This window comes from Acartia tonsa, chromosome 4 (assembly GCF_053477335.1).
Source record: "Acartia tonsa isolate MP-2025a chromosome 4, ASM5347733v1, whole genome shotgun sequence".
Lineage (NCBI taxonomy): Eukaryota > Metazoa > Arthropoda > Copepoda > Calanoida > Acartiidae > Acartia > Acartia tonsa.
The window spans coordinates 50717897-50733645 of record NC_137263.1 but is presented as its reverse complement, the minus strand read 5'-3'; the positions used below and the strand labels follow the sequence as shown (position 1 = coordinate 50733645).

The 15749-nt window shown below is 37.0% G+C and overlaps 1 protein-coding gene across 11 annotated transcripts in view; it reads right to left on the bottom strand.

Moving 5' to 3' along the window:
* The window catches only part of Lar (tyrosine-protein phosphatase Lar), a 248844-nt gene that overhangs the window by 28292 nt on the left and 204803 nt on the right, over window positions 1–15749 (bottom strand). For 9 of the 11 annotated variants that reach the window (XM_080158791.1, XM_080158793.1, XM_080158790.1 and 6 more), the window contains 8 exons: window positions 13235–13332; window positions 11406–12024; window positions 9723–9875; window positions 8204–8361; window positions 6695–7425; window positions 1265–1745; window positions 831–963; window positions 14–247 (listed from right to left, as the gene is read on the bottom strand). In XM_080158791.1, the coding sequence (XP_080014917.1) occupies window positions 14–247; window positions 831–963; window positions 1265–1745; window positions 6695–7425; window positions 8204–8361; window positions 9723–9875; window positions 11406–12024; window positions 13235–13332 (2607 nt within the window). The remainder of the gene's footprint in view (window positions 1–13; window positions 248–830; window positions 964–1264; window positions 1746–6694; window positions 7426–8203; window positions 8362–9722; window positions 9876–11405; window positions 12025–13234; window positions 13333–15749) is intronic. The other 2 variants (XM_080158788.1, XM_080158796.1) reach the window with 1 other exon arrangement.

Below are 15749 nucleotides of genomic sequence, written 5' to 3'. Positions count from 1 at the left end.
ACAGGGATCTTACATGTGTGCTACTCACGCGTTGCAGCTGGAAGGTTCGGATGACGTAGGTGGCCAGCTCCTGGGTGTCCGTCAGGGTGACACACATGACCCCGTAGGTCTCTGTGCCGCGCGCCGGCCAGTACTCGTCACACTTGACCCTAGCCCTCTCCTCTAGGCGGGTCAGCATCACGATGGTGCTGCTGCGCTGCTCCCAAACCATCCGCCAGAAATCCGCGAATGTTTCAGGAAGGGGACCCTGAAACAATGCAAATATTATCTTCATGAATTTTGTACAATGAATCAAATTTATTAATAAACAGTAACAGAGTGGAATGTACATAAGATATGAATATAATATCAGGCTAATGCTACATTAGGGCAAAGTATAATATAATTCAAACTACCCCAATACAACTTTTAATACTTTCGATGGAAAATGAGAGAATTTAAACTTTTTGGCTTAACTGACTATTAATATTATGAAAGTATTAATACAATTAACTTAGGTTTTTGTCTTAGGCATAGGTATTTAATTGTTTTTTTCTCTCCAAAATTATTAGGTAGGTATACAAGAATTAAATCATGCCTTTGCTAGCCAAGAGGAAGATCAATTCATTTTCCTGTATGGCTTTGAAACCGATTAATATCCACTGGATTTGAACCGATTCTCAGTCATGCTGAAAAATCATGTCTAGCATCGTACTACAGACAATTTTCCACGAATATTAAAATATAAATAATAAAATTAATACCCTAAGGTCAACCAAAACTTGTAAATTTTTATTTTAATATCCGCGAAAAGCTGTCTACAATACGATACGATAAATAACTATTATTACCTGTGTAGCTATGTAGGCATTCTGTTTCCTGTATCCATCACAGTAGTTTGCATTGATATAATCAGATCCCACGACCCCGTCAACAGGCTGCAGCACTACGCGACTGTGGTCATAAGCTATTACGTTCGCGTACCTGTAAAATTTTAGGCTTATTATTTTAAAAACTTTCACAACATACAAGAGATCTAAGGGGATAAGACAATAGGAGATAAATTGATGTACATCTTCACTGATGATACAGAAAATTACCCCTTCCAGTGATTAAAATTAGTGGTTGAAATGTCAAAGAAAAAACAAATTTCACTGAAGTCCTTAAAGTTTTTAAGCTATCGAATAAGAAAACATTATTATAAAACTTTGAGTGCTAGTGTAATAAACAACATAATGTCCCCCTTTTCTCTGAATTTTCAACTAAAATGACAAAAAAATGTTACCTGTTTTTAGGTTTGTTAACATCCATACTTGAATTATCCCAGGTAAACTGTTGTCCAGGTTCTATACTTTCATACTCTGTCGTAAACTTAGCTGACCCTTCAGTCTTTAGCTCATCAATATGGGCCGACAAGTCGGTGATAGGAATCGGCGGGTGGGACAGCATGCCCGGCGTCTGGAAATTCATCCGGCGCATCTCAACCGGGTCAGACGGAGCGATCATGCTCGCGTTCTGCATCTCAAAGCCGGACATCAACGGGGTCATGACCTGGCCAGCGTCCATGGGCTGTTTAATCGGGTGGCGGCGCCGTTTAAACATGATGACCATGACTACTATGATGGCGAGACCGATACCGGCTACTACCGGACCGACCACCCAGAGAAGGTTGTTGCGCCTTGGATCTGGCATGATGTTGCTGCACGTGTTCATATCGTCGCAGGGATCGTCTGGAGGTGGACGAGTTGCTGATGGCATGTACGGCTCTGAAATAATAATAACATCAAGTGAATAAGATTTAAATACTATTGCACACGAATTAAGGTTCCATAAGTGACAAACGTCGGAAACAAAAAAAGGAGTGTCTAAAATATTAAGTTAATTAGGTATTTCTATACAGGTTAGGTTAAATTAACATATGAACATACAAATAAGCCCCCCGCAGCAATTTAAAAAAACCTGTAAGATAGTTTAAAATACGTTAGGTTAGGTTAAGTGTTCTGTCCACTCAGACGTTTGTCACTTCTGCGTTTGTCCTATCACCGAACTTAAGATAAGAAATTAAGATGTATTTTTGTGTAATAAGGTAAGGTCAACCCAGCAGTCTAGGTACTTAGCAGGGAGTTAAAAATATTATGAAATATGAGAAATGAGTTTAAAATGATAAAATAACTCTAGAAAACTAATAAAAATAAATGGTACAGGTTCGTAAATATTAAAGCACCCATAATGTATGAAATGTATATATGTAAATAAATTGTGTGCGTGTGTGTATATGTGTGTGTATAAATCAGGGATCTAAAGGGATAAGACAATGACCGATATATTGATGCACATATTTAATGATAATTACAAAATTACTCCTTCTATAGATTACAATTAGTGGTTGAAACGATTTGACACTCAGCTTATTGAACCAACCAATTAAAATTCAATAAAAGTCCCCAAAGTTTTTGAGACAATGAATAAGAAAACGTTATTGTAAAACTTTGGGGACTAGTGTAATAAACAGCCCAATGTCCCTTTTCTTCCTGGTATAAAATGGCAACATCTGCACTATTATATTCCTTTATCATGATATATTTATGAAAATCTGACGCAGACATTAATCATAAACACATCAAATAGTGTCCCACACAATAACTTATCATCCCTGTTGACCCTAGAGGCATAGTGTTGACACTAGAGGCATAGTGTTGACTCTAGAGGCATAGTGTTGACCCTAGAGGCATAGTGTTGACCCTAGAGGCATAGTGTTGACCCTAGAGGCATAGTGTTGACCCTAGAGGCATAGTGTTGACCCTAGAGGCGTAGTGTTGACTCTAGAGGCATAGTGTTGACCCTAGAGGCATAGTGTTGACCCTAGAGGCATAGTGTTGACCCTAGAGGCATAGTGTTGACCCTAGAGGCGTAGTGTTGACTCTAGAGGCATAGTGTTGACCCTAGAGGCATAGTGTTGACCCTAGAGGCATAGTGTTGACCCTAGAGGCATAGTGTTGACCCTAAAGGTATATTGTTGACCCTAGAGGCATAGTGTTGACCCTGTAGGCACATTGTTGACCCTAAAGGCATAGTGTTGACCCTGTAGGCACATTGTTGACCCTAGAGGCATAGTGTTGACCCTAGAGGCATAGTGTTGACCCTATAGGCGTAGTGTTGACCCTAGAGACATAGTGTTGACCCTAGAGGCATAGTGTTGACCCTAGAGGCATAGTGTTGACCCTAGAGGCATAGTGTTGACCCTAGAGGCATAGTGTTGACCCTAGAGGCATAGTGTTGACCCTATAGGCGTAGTGTTGACTCTAGAGGCATAGTGTTGACCCTAGAGGCATAGTGTTGACCCTAGAGGCATAGTGTTGACTCTAGAGGCATAGTGTTGACCCTAGAGGCATAGTGTTGACTCTAGAGGCATAGTGTTGACCCTGTAGGCATAGTGTTGACCCTAGAGGCATAGTGTTGACCCTAGAGGCATAGTGTTGACTCTAGAGGCATAGTGTTGACTCTAGAGGCATAGTGTTGACCCTAGAGGCATAGTGTTGACCCTAGAGGCATAGTGTTGACCCTATAGGCGTAGTGTTGACCCTAGAGACATAGTGTTGACCCTAGAGGCATAGTGTTGACCCTAGAGGTATAGTATTGACTCTAGAGGCATAGTGTTCACCCTAGAGGCATAGTGTTGACCCTAGAGGCATAGTGTTGACTCTAGAGGCATAGTGTTGACTCTAGAGGCATAGTGTTGACCCTAGAGGCATAGTGTTGACTCTAGAGGCATAGTGTTGACTCTAGAGGCATAGTGTTGACCCTGTAGTCATAGTGTTGACTCTAGAGGCATAGTGTTGACTCTAGAGGCATAGTGTTGACCCTAGAGGCATAGTGTTGACTCTAGAGGCATAGTGTTGACCCTAGAGGCATAGTGTTGACTCTAGAGGCATAGTGTTGACCCTAGAGGCATAGTGTTGACTCTAGAGGCATAGTGTTGACCCTGTAGGCATAGTGTTGACCCTAGAGGCATAGTGTTGACCCTAGAGGCATAGTGTTGACTCTAGAGGCATAGTGTTGACTCTAGAGGCATAGTGTTGACCCTGTAGGCATAGTGTTGACCCTAGAGGCATAGCTTTCCACAGATATCAAAATTATAACATTAAAATTAGTTTTGAAGGTCCAGGATAACAAAACTGGATTTTGATTTTATGATTTTTGTTATAATAATTTTTGTGCTAAAATTTTTGTATTACGATGCTATATAGGTATGGATTTTCATAATAGCTGAGAACCAGTTTTAATCCAGATGATATCAATCGGCTACTGGATACTGGAAAATTGGTTATGGAATATGGAACCATAATGATAAGGTAATTTCATATTTTTATCATGACCAATGTTGTATTTTATACTGAAAACCTATATCAACAATGTTATTTTATTTTTGATATAATTGTAGCAATAAGGTTTAGCAGGGATGTTAGAGACACAAGAAGATGCCTGCTTTTTAATATTGTAGCAGGAGTGCGAATATTATATGAAAATAAATGATACAAGAAAAACTTTGTATTTGTTATTTTTGGTAACTTTATATTTATCTTCATTCTAAATAAGAATAAAATTGAGGGTATAAATATTCAGGGAGGGAGGGGGGGGGGGGGGGGGACATTAGGCTGTTTATTAAAGAAGTCCCCAAACAACTTAGGAGAATTCTATTTCATTTTGATTGGTTCGTTCATTAAGTTGAATGATCAAAACTTACAACAATTAAGAGTAGTCTACAAAAGGGGTAATTTTGTAAATTTGGGATAAACATCAATTTATCAGCCATTGTCTTCTCCCTTCATACTCATACAGGTGCAAATGATAAACATTTTTAACAAAAGTTAAAGGACTTATTTATTTCGTAGATATTTTAATTATGATTAACTAGTGGCTACGCCTTTTTCGACCAGAAGCTTTTCCCACAAGGTATTCAAACCTTAAATTATTTACTATGCCTTAAAAATTTTAAAAAGTGTAATTTTCCACTGTCCATAAAACACCCCTGACTACTAAAAAGTTCCCCGAAAAGCAGACCAAAAAAAGTCTCCAGTTGATATTATAATGGATAAAAAGACAAAACAGACGACTATTCCACCTTATTTTGTAATAAATATTAAATTTCTGATAAAAAGTTATTGCCTTAATTGAAATCGAGGAAAAGTAAATTATTTTCATGTCTAGAAAATTTGTTGAGGCTGCTGGCTTGGCAATTGTGAGGAGGAGGTTGGGGGGTGCGGAGGGTTAGCCAGTTTTGCATTAAAAAAGAATATTTTGCATTTCTAAAAAAATGCACAACTAAATCAGGAAGGTAAGGAATATGTGATCTGAAGATAAAAAAAAATAATTTTTAAATTCAAATTTTGTAATTTAATTGGCATTTATCTTAGAACACTATAAAGCTGCATCATAATACAAAGCTGCGCCCCTAGCAGATTTATTATTAAAAATAAAGTAGCCTGAAACCATAAAAGGACCTATAAGAAGCTTCACTGTAATGGAGAACAATAACGGCTCGGCGGCTTTATATAATAGGATTTAAATGAGAAATAATTGGTGGAAAAATATTTTTTCTTCAAATGACATATCCCCTAATTCCCTGAAGGAAAGAAATTGAGGAATTCATAACTTTGTATGAAGTTGTATGTACACGGTGCTGTAATTTTGAAAATTTATTCAGAATTATTATTGTGATTGCATGATTGAGGCCTGTAAAATAGATTTTATGACAGAGAACATGTAATACGGTTGGGAGCGCGATACCAACTACTCCCCCCCCAATTTAATTAATAAATAAACATGGTGTTTACTTATTTATATAAAAAAATATAAAATAAAACAATAAAGTGGGCAGAACTTTTTAAAAGGCTAAAATAGCCATTCAGCAGTTTCCCTAATTTTGAAATAAATTGAAATTAAGGGGGGGGGGAGGGGTGGTAATTTTTCATTTGTTTGTTTATTACTTTGGTAAGGCACCGCAGGTCACAGGGTTGGGCCACCTGGGGATTAGGCATAGGAAAAGCATATCCCTTTCCCTTATTTTAAATTTTTAAAAAAAATAAGGGAAGGGGGGGTTCAGTGAGCTCGAAGGGCACTTTGAGGTAAAGCATTAACAAATCCATCAAAGATAGTAGGTAGATATATTCTTCAAGAATATTTCATTTATCATTTTAAAATGTCATAAGAAAGTAAATAGTATCCAACCAACAACTATTATCTAGAAATAATAAATCAGTTTCGCATTCCAAACTATACAAATTTTCAAATAATCACAAAGCTATATCCTCGTAATAATGAGCGTAAAAAGAAATGATAAACCTTTAAAATTTTTTTTGATTTTCAGTTTTCTACTTTATTTCAAAAGGAATATGGTAAAAGGAATGTGATATACTAGTTGCATCTAGGGGAGGGCTGGGGAGGTCAAGAAACTAGCTTAAAACCAGAGCAAGATATTTATAATGTATAAATAAGCATAAATAATTCGGACCTGTAACTTAATATACCTAATTGAAGTTATTATTTATTTGGTTATAGTTAGGATCACTTTGACCTAATAAGCGCATTTGACTGGAAGCTTGCAAATAACTTTACGGAATTGCGCGAAAAAAAGTTTATATGGTTTTTCTTAATATACCATGATAGTGGATGAAGATACAATATTATAGCCTCCGCATTTTATTAATTAACTTACCAAAAGGCATGTCCAGTGAGAGGAGAGGGGAGAACGGAGACGAAGTATAGAGATGCTTCTGAGGCACATCAACATATGCTCGCACAAACACCTTGTACACCACCCCTGCTTCTAGAGGCTTGTTCACTAGCCCTTCGTACTTCTTACCATCCCCCAGAGGGAAGGTATAGGGTAGGTTGCGCTGCAGAAACTTTGCTGTGATGTACGGCTTGGCCAGCTGCTGCGTGGCAGCTGCCTGTAGGTCGTCTGTTGTGGGTAGACTAGTTTTTGTAACAGCTGTACTTGAGCTGTCCAAGCTGTTCGTTAACAGGTCTGTTGAGTCGTAATAATCAGGATGTTTTGTCTTGGTAGAATTGGCGTAGGGAATAACTACAAGATAATAATGAGATATTGGTCCATATTCTTCACTAGCTTGGGGTAGGTACACTGTAATCACGCCAGGAACGTCACGTTTTACGCCAAAAAAGTCAGGCTTTACCATGGGCTGCGGCGCCGCCATTTGGGTTGTGACTGTAATTTTGGCGGGAGGACGGTAGCTGCGGCCCTCGGGTACTGCCGTAACATTGACGTGGTAGGTGGTGAAGGGGGACAGGTCCTTGATGGTGTACTCCAGGGTGTTGTGGCTCACCAGGATGGTGATCTTGGGGATCTTGACGGTCTGGGTCACGCCCTGCGCGTCAACAAACTCTTTGGTTGCATCATAAGAGATTTGGTAGTTTATTGGAATCAACCTGAAAAACATATGATATTTTACTCCTCAATCTCAAATGTATGCAAAAATAATAAAATAATATTTTATTTAAATTCATAATTAAATCAAGATATTGTTTGGAAATTAATCTTAAAATTGAAACTTCGTTGAAGGAAAGACGTACACACACTCAAATTATAGAGAAGCGGCCCTTATCCGATTATATAAAGTAGTAAGCTTTTTTTGTTTATAGTGAAGGATCTCGTTAACCGCTGAAAAATACCTATGGTTCTCCTTTACAAAGAAACTTCTTATAGGTCCATGGAAGGGTTTTAAACTATTTTGGGGGAGGAAATCTTCATCTCCCCCCCCCCCCGAAAAAGAAGATTTTCTTACTTTTTATTTTGAAATCTATAATACAAAGTAGAACGATGTCTGTCTGTCCGTCTGTCCGTCTGTCTGTCCGTCTGAAGCTTAAGATCTCAGTAACCACTGAACCGATTGGGCTCTACTCTTCAGGGAATATACCTACTGGTCCTGTGATGGTTTTAATCTATTTTCTTGGGGGGTGGGACACCCCCAACCCCCCCCAAAAATGAAAAATACCCCCCCCCCAAAAAAAATTTTTTTTTTTACTTTTTCTTTTAAAATCTAAAATACGAAAAATTAGGTTGATCAAACCTCTTGGGGCAAAGCCCCTAGAGGCTAGGGGCGAAGCCGCTAGTCTATAATAAAAAATGGGGGTGGGGGTTGACATTTCCCCTCCCATCTTAAGTGCCCATATATACTTCAACAAGAGGCGAAAATAATGTAAATACCTAATTGGAGGACCCCAAGTGAGGCGCATGGTATGGGTTGTTACTCCTTCTCCACGCAGGTTCATAGGCACATCCTCAGGCTTGACGCGAACAGCAATCCTTTGGGAGAGACGGCCCAGCCGGTTCTCCACTGTGCGAGCCGCAACAGCAATTGAGTACTGAAACATTATAAATGATAATTTAATAGTTATTTCTCGCAGCGTATTATAAACAGTTTTCCGCGGATATAAAATGTACAATTACAAGGACAAAACCGGTTTTAACCTTATGATTGTACATTTTCCATATTCGTAGAAAACTGGAATTAATATTATTCTATATAGGTATACAGTTTTAGTAAGACTGAGAACCGGTTCGAATCCACCGGATATCAATCGGTTTGGAAGAGATACTGGATAAAATATTATAAGTTCATTATATCTACAAACAAACAGACAGAACAATTCAATCAAAAGAATTACTACTTATTATTTAAATTTTAACCTACAGAAAGGTTGATTTTGTTCACCGCTTAAAAATCCCATAAAATCCCAGGGTAAAAAGATTAAGTTTCTATTGCTAGGTACAATAAAAGTTAAATAAAACCATAAAAATCAAACAAAGTAATCCTTGCCAATAAATAGACTTATCCTTGTCTACTTAAAATCATAATATTTACAACCAATTTCTGTTGTAAAACTTAAACAAATAATAAGGGAAAAATAATTTGATTAAATGTAGCAATAATCAGCATATTTCGTGTTATTAACTGGCAAAAAAGGCCGGAATTCTAGCAGCCTGCAAACATTTTTACACTATGCACTTTTTTGATTAAAAAATAATTTGAAAACGTTTATAAATTTTTTAAAAAAGAAATATTATTACAATAAAAAATTAGGTCAAGCCTTGATATTCAAAAATCCAATTTTGCACAATTTTTTCCTTGGTTGATGGACCTAATAAACAGTTAATCTAAAACTTTAATTAAGTTTTCTCTCTTTATATCCAATTCCATTTAACCTTATGATCAAAACATAATCCCCTAAGAAGAAAAGTTTGTTTTTAGTTCCTCCTATCTTATTCTGATTATCTCTGGTTTAATCATTGATGAGCATACAAAGTAGTTAGAATTATTTTAGAATACTTTCTCATAGATAAACTTAAATCCTATTATATAGTAGTAAGATTTTTTTTGTCTGTAGTTTAAATTTTCGATAACTACTGAATTGTTTAGTTCTCCATTTCATGGAATTTGCACAGAGGTCATGGGATGGGTTTAAGCTATATAATTTATTTATTTATGTCCTAGGATGTATTTATGCTATTTTTGTCCTTATGATTATATACAAAATAAACCCTTCTGTAAATTCAATTAGTTGTTGAAATGTTTCGTTACTCAACTTAATGAACCAATCAATCAAAATTCAACATAAAAGTCCCAAATGTTGATAATCCAACGAATAAGAAAATGTTTTTATAAAACTAGTGTAATAAACAGCCTAATGTCTCCTCCCTCCCTAAGAACAAATATAACACAAACCTGAGCATGGCGTTCCAGGTTGACGAGATCAATGGAGGTGACGAGGCCCACGGTCTTGCGCTGCCAGATGTCCAGGTCGTCCACATCCGACATGGAGTAGAATACCTCGTAGCCGACCACCTGGGACCTCACGGGCACGGCCTCCCACCACACCTGATAAGTTATACAATAAAAAAAATATTTAACACATCGTATTATAGACAGCTTTTCGCGGATATTAAAATGAAAAATTTTATGTTGAAAACCAGTCCTGAGGGACGAAGTTATTGTTTACAGACATACTTACTTTTTTAGAACTTAATTATACAGATGATTCGCCTATAAAATTATATCTTGATGTAATAGGACTGATTATGCCAAAAATCAGATGAACAGGATATTTATAACACATAAAAAATTGTTGTTAAAAAAAGGTTAAAAATCAACAGGGACGTAAGGACTTTATATAGTTGCTAAGCTTCCTAAAATGTATCTAACTGTTATAAGAATCATCATGCAAAGTTTGAAATCGATAGAACAATTCTAACATGTATATATTAACGAAAAGAGCTAACCGTTACACGAAAAATGCTAACCGTTACGGAAAGACATACGGATTAACCTAACTCTAATTATAGAAAAGCTTCGCATTTAAAAAAAAGTAGGGCAATTGGAATATAATATACATATTACTTATATTAAAAGAAGATGACCAGTAATAATAATAATAATATTGACTAATCTACCCGACACACTGCATCACATACACACATAATATATATTATAGAAACAATTGAAAATGGTTTATTTCATATCCCCCCCCCCGTACCCCCTATTATTTGATATATGTATAGGGTGTTTCGTGCCTGGAATAGATCGCTGGTGTTACATTTTGACAAAAAGTAATATTTTAGCTATCAAATCCTTTTATTCTTAAGTATATGAATGTTTGTCTGTCATAAGATATCTAAAAGGCATTACGGCCTTTTTTTGTGAAGCCTCAAAAAAGTTTGACTATGAGTAATGTTTTCCAAAACTAAACCCTTTAAATACTATCATTTTAAATGATTTTACTTATTTTCCAAGTTTTATTTCATATGAAAAAGTTAATTTAAGTTCTATATTCAATTATGCATATATCTATTTTGTTGCATTTTTGTAGGCCCTTCAAGAACCTGTATGTTGGTGGCACTAGCCACTGAATGGTTTTCCACCTGGAATACAAATAAGGTTTCTATACACATAAACACACACACACACACACACACAGATACGCCCAAACACACCCACACTAAAGCTATTTCAATATAACTACTCCCTATTCCGCTTACTACACCAAGAAAATCATCTTTTAAATGCCTTTTCATGCTCTTTCTCATTGGCGTATTTAGTGGGGATTTTATCAATTCTATCTTACAAACTAAAATAACAGGAGCTTCGTATCTTTGTCTAGTAAGATCTCTTTGACGGGTTGACTGATCGTTCTATTTTTTTCAGAGAAGTTTTTTGTTAGTCATGGGCAGATTTTAGGCTATTTTGCCGGATTGTAGATCAATTACCCTATAGAAAATGGTCATTTTATGTATAAACTTAAACACCTCCTCCTAACGATTTTTTAATATAATAAAAAGTGAAGGGAGTTACTCCCCCCTCGACACACAAACTAAAAGTATTAAGAGTAACAGTGTGGATTAAAAATCTCACCTCTAAACTAGATTCACTGGTGGCCATAGCTTTTAATCCCAAGGGTGCGCGCACAATATTCCTGTCTGTTCTAAACGTTTGCTGTGTCGACCAGGGTCCATAACCTTTCCGCGTGTTGGCCCTCACACTAAACTTGTACTCCGTGTTGTCGTCCAGGTTGGCAAAGACCGCCTTGCGGCTGGTCGTACTGCGCACCTTCTTCTGGTTCGGATCAGCGCCTTTCCAGAATTGTATCTCATACAGTATAATCTGACCGTTGCGCGAGGGCTCAGGTGGCGGGTCGTAGACTATTTCAACAACATCTGGCGTCTGAAATCGCCATGAAATGTTCTTGGGCGAATCAGTAGGCACACCTTCGGGGGTCAGATAGGTGAGAATCATTTCCTGCCCTGCGCCCACATTATTCATGCCAGCTACACGAAACTCATACTCGATACCCTTTTCCAGGCCGGAGATTTCTTGGTGCTGAACATTTGGGTCGCGAATAAGGATGTCGGTCAGTGGATCCGGCCCGTTTTTGCGGCCATATCGTACGCGATATCCTTTCAGAGCGCCGTACGTCTCCTTAGGTGCCTGCCATTCAAGGTCCATAGTGATCTTAGCTTCGGATTTTACAAGTCTGAACAAAAATGTGAATTTAAGAATATCATCAAAATCATAAAAATATTAAATTCATGTTCATATATTATGTATAACCCTAATATAATATAAACAAAAACAATAAAATTCCCCCCTTGTAGTAAATCAAAATATCTGGAAACTATTTAAAATCTAGATTAAGTATAAACAAAGGTTAGGATAAACTAAATGCAACAAAAACAGAAGTCTGCTCAAACTTTGGTAATTTCCTAGCTAATTCAACACAAACATACCAAGATTTAAATTTATGGTAATTCATTGATAATATTAATGTACAAAATAACAGATATAAATTAGGTTTAAAAGAAAAACTAGTAAGTAATAGTTATTTATATCATCAAATCATAGACATCTTTCCGCGGATAAATTAAAACCAGTTTTTATAGCACTCTAGGAACCGAAGGCCCGTGCTAAAAAAAATCGTTTTAAATTTATGATTTTCAATATAATATTCCTGGAAAATTGTCTGTAATACGACACTATACATGATTTTTCAATAAGGCTAAGAACAAGTTCTAATCCAGCGGATATTTATCGGTTTTAAAGCCATACTGGAAAAGGTCTTGCATTTATTTTGCATACTTTAGTCATAATTGAGTTATTGCGCATTTTTTTGTTTAATGCCCTTCCTCTATCAAAGATATGTCACTCGTCTGGCAGAGCACGAGTATATATAATTTTGATAAACTCTTAGTTTGGACGCTATCTGGGACAAGTAAACAAATACCCCACCCGGCTCCTTGACTTGATAAAAAAATGGAGGTTTAACAAACCAGAGTTAGATAAAACTGCAAGGATGTTGCTACAAGTTTGTATCACACAAAATCATTAGTTCCCTCACCCCGAAACACGTCAGACAACCTTTTTTACCCATCAAAACTAAATGTCTGATTTGATCAAGAAAAAAAGAATAATAAATGCATCTAGACTATTATAAGCTTTAAATTTCATAGACCAAATAACAAAATGTCTTAATTATTAGTTTGAAATAACAAGGGAGTAAAATTAAAATAACAAAATATTATAAATGGTAACGCATTTTAATTTCTTATTTCTTAATGTTTATTAGCTAGGGTCTTGGGTAGAAATTTCGTAGGGATAGAAATTTCGTGAAGATAGATTTTTCGTCAAAATCAATTCATATAAATTCCAATAATATGCTGCGCAACCTGACCAAAGAAAATTCTTACTTTATTTCTGCATGAGGTCTGGAGGGTACTCCACCTGGAGTTTTTACATTCACAGGTTCAGATCTGGTTCCGTCTCCTTTTCTTGTCAGGGCAGCAACCTTCACAATAATTATGATGTAAGTCCAAATATTCAGGGAACCTTAAGGGATAAGACAATGGCCGATAAATTCATGTACAACACCAATACACAAAATTACTCCTTACAATTCATGATTGAAACATTTGGACACTCATCTTAATGAAGTCCTTGAAGTTTTCAAGTCCACAAAAAAGAGAACATTATTATAAACTTTGGGGACTGTTGTAATAATCAGCCTGTTGTCCCCTCCCTCCCTGCAAAATATTGCACGAATTAGGATATTGTAGCCTTTAATTCGAGCACATGGCAATTATTTAAAGAAACCTGTGTGTAACTTTGATGCCAGACTGAATTCTGGTCACTTCCCCCAGTCTAGGGGGTTTGGGTGGGGCTAACAATCCTTCCCTAGAAAAAACCTGCTTATGTTCAACCCGCACAAAGTAATGACCAATTTAACTTTGGGCTCGGGAACGAAGTAGAGGTTGGAAACAACAATATGATGTTTGGCTGGGAAACCGCTAACGGACCAGTCAGGCGGATGATTCTGAATTCCCGCAGACCAACAAAAATTTGCACCTGGAATGTTCAGACAATGTTTCAGTCAGGCCAGACAGAAAACATTTGCCAAGAAATGCTAAAAGCCAAGGTTGACATCCTGGCTATCACCGAATCAAGGTGGACAAACAATGGAGAGTTTAAACATCATTCTGGCTTGAAAATACTATACTCAGGTCATATGAATGAGGATCTAGGCCATAATCAAGGGGTGGCTCTTATGCTGACCAAGCAAGCAGAGCAGGCCATGATCAGTAGGCAACCCCATGGTCCTAGAATTATGGAGGCTTATTTCAAATCCTCAGTTAAAAACATCAAACTGAGAATTATAGTAGCATATGCTCCAACAGAACAAGCAGATACAGAGGTCAAAAACGAATTTTATGACCAGCTTGACTCTGTATTTAAAATGGTCATAAAGAAAAGGATCTGACCATGCTCCTAGGAGATTTCAATGCTCAAGTGGGGAGTAATAATGAGAATTTAGAAGAAGTCATGGGCAGATATGGCCTAGGCTTAAGTAATGGCAAGGAAAATGACAATGGTGATAGACTTGTAAGTTTTTGTACTGAAAACAAACTTGTCATTGGTGGAACTATCTTTAAACACAAAAAGATTCATACTGCCACCTGGAGGTCACCAGATCAAAGAACCTTTAACCAGATAGACCACATATGTATATCTAGAAGCTTTAAAGGTTCTCTCCTTGATGTCAGGGTTGAAAGAGGACCTGATGTTAATTCAGACCATTATCTTCTATCTTCTAAAGTTCGGCTGAGATTTAAAAAGCAGGACACAAAGCCAAACCCCAGAAAGAAATATAATTTAACATCCCTCCAAAACTCTGAAAAGTTACAAGAGTTTAAGCTCACTCTAAAGAATAGATTTGAGTTGCTGACTCTTTAAGAGGAAGATGGAGTGGAAGATATTTGGCAAGGTATCAAAAAAGTTTATAATGATACTAGCCAAGAAAAATTAGGTTTCAAAAAGGCTAACTAAAAGCCGTGGATCACTCAAAGATCCATTGATCTCATGGATCAAAGAAGAGAGGTAAGACAAAAGACACTCTCTAGAAACTCTCCAGAAGATGAAGACCTGTATAAGATGCTCAGCAGGGAAATCCCAAAAATTGTCAGAATTGACAAAAAAGAACACTTGGAAAACCTTGCCTTGCAAGCAGAAAATGCTGCTAATCAAAATAGAATGAAAGATGTCTATGAGATTACTAAGAGCATTACAGGTAAAGTACACAAATCAGGATCACACATCAGGGACAAGGATGGTTCACTCCTTAAAACTGATGAGGATATTCTAAATAGATGGGCAGAGCATTTCACTGAACTGCTGAATCTTCCAGTTCCAGAGGAAGAACTGAGATTCCAACCTCAGATGCACTTGACATTGACTGTCGAGCGCCAAATCTATTGGAAATCAAAGAGGCCATTAAAAGTTTGAAAAATAACAAGGCTGCTGGACCTGATAACATCCCAGCTGAGGTCATGAAAGCAGACCTAGACACATCTGCTGAGGCATTCCTACCTTTGATCACTAAGATATGGAATGATGAGTTATGCCCAGAGGACTGGAAAAATGGACATATCTCAATACTGGCCAAAAAAGGAGACTTGACCCAATGTGGAAACTACAGAGGGATAATGCTTCTTTCAGTACCTGGCCGTAACCTTAGTAAGATTCTTCTTAATAGAATAAAGAAGAAGGTTAATGAAAAGCTAAGACCTAATCAGGCTGGATTTAGACCAAACCGTTCCACTATTGATCAGATAACCTCTCTAAGAATCATCATAGAGCAATCCAAGGAATGGAACTCTGAGCTTTTTGTAAACTTTATTGACTACAAAAAAGCATTTAATTCTTTAGACA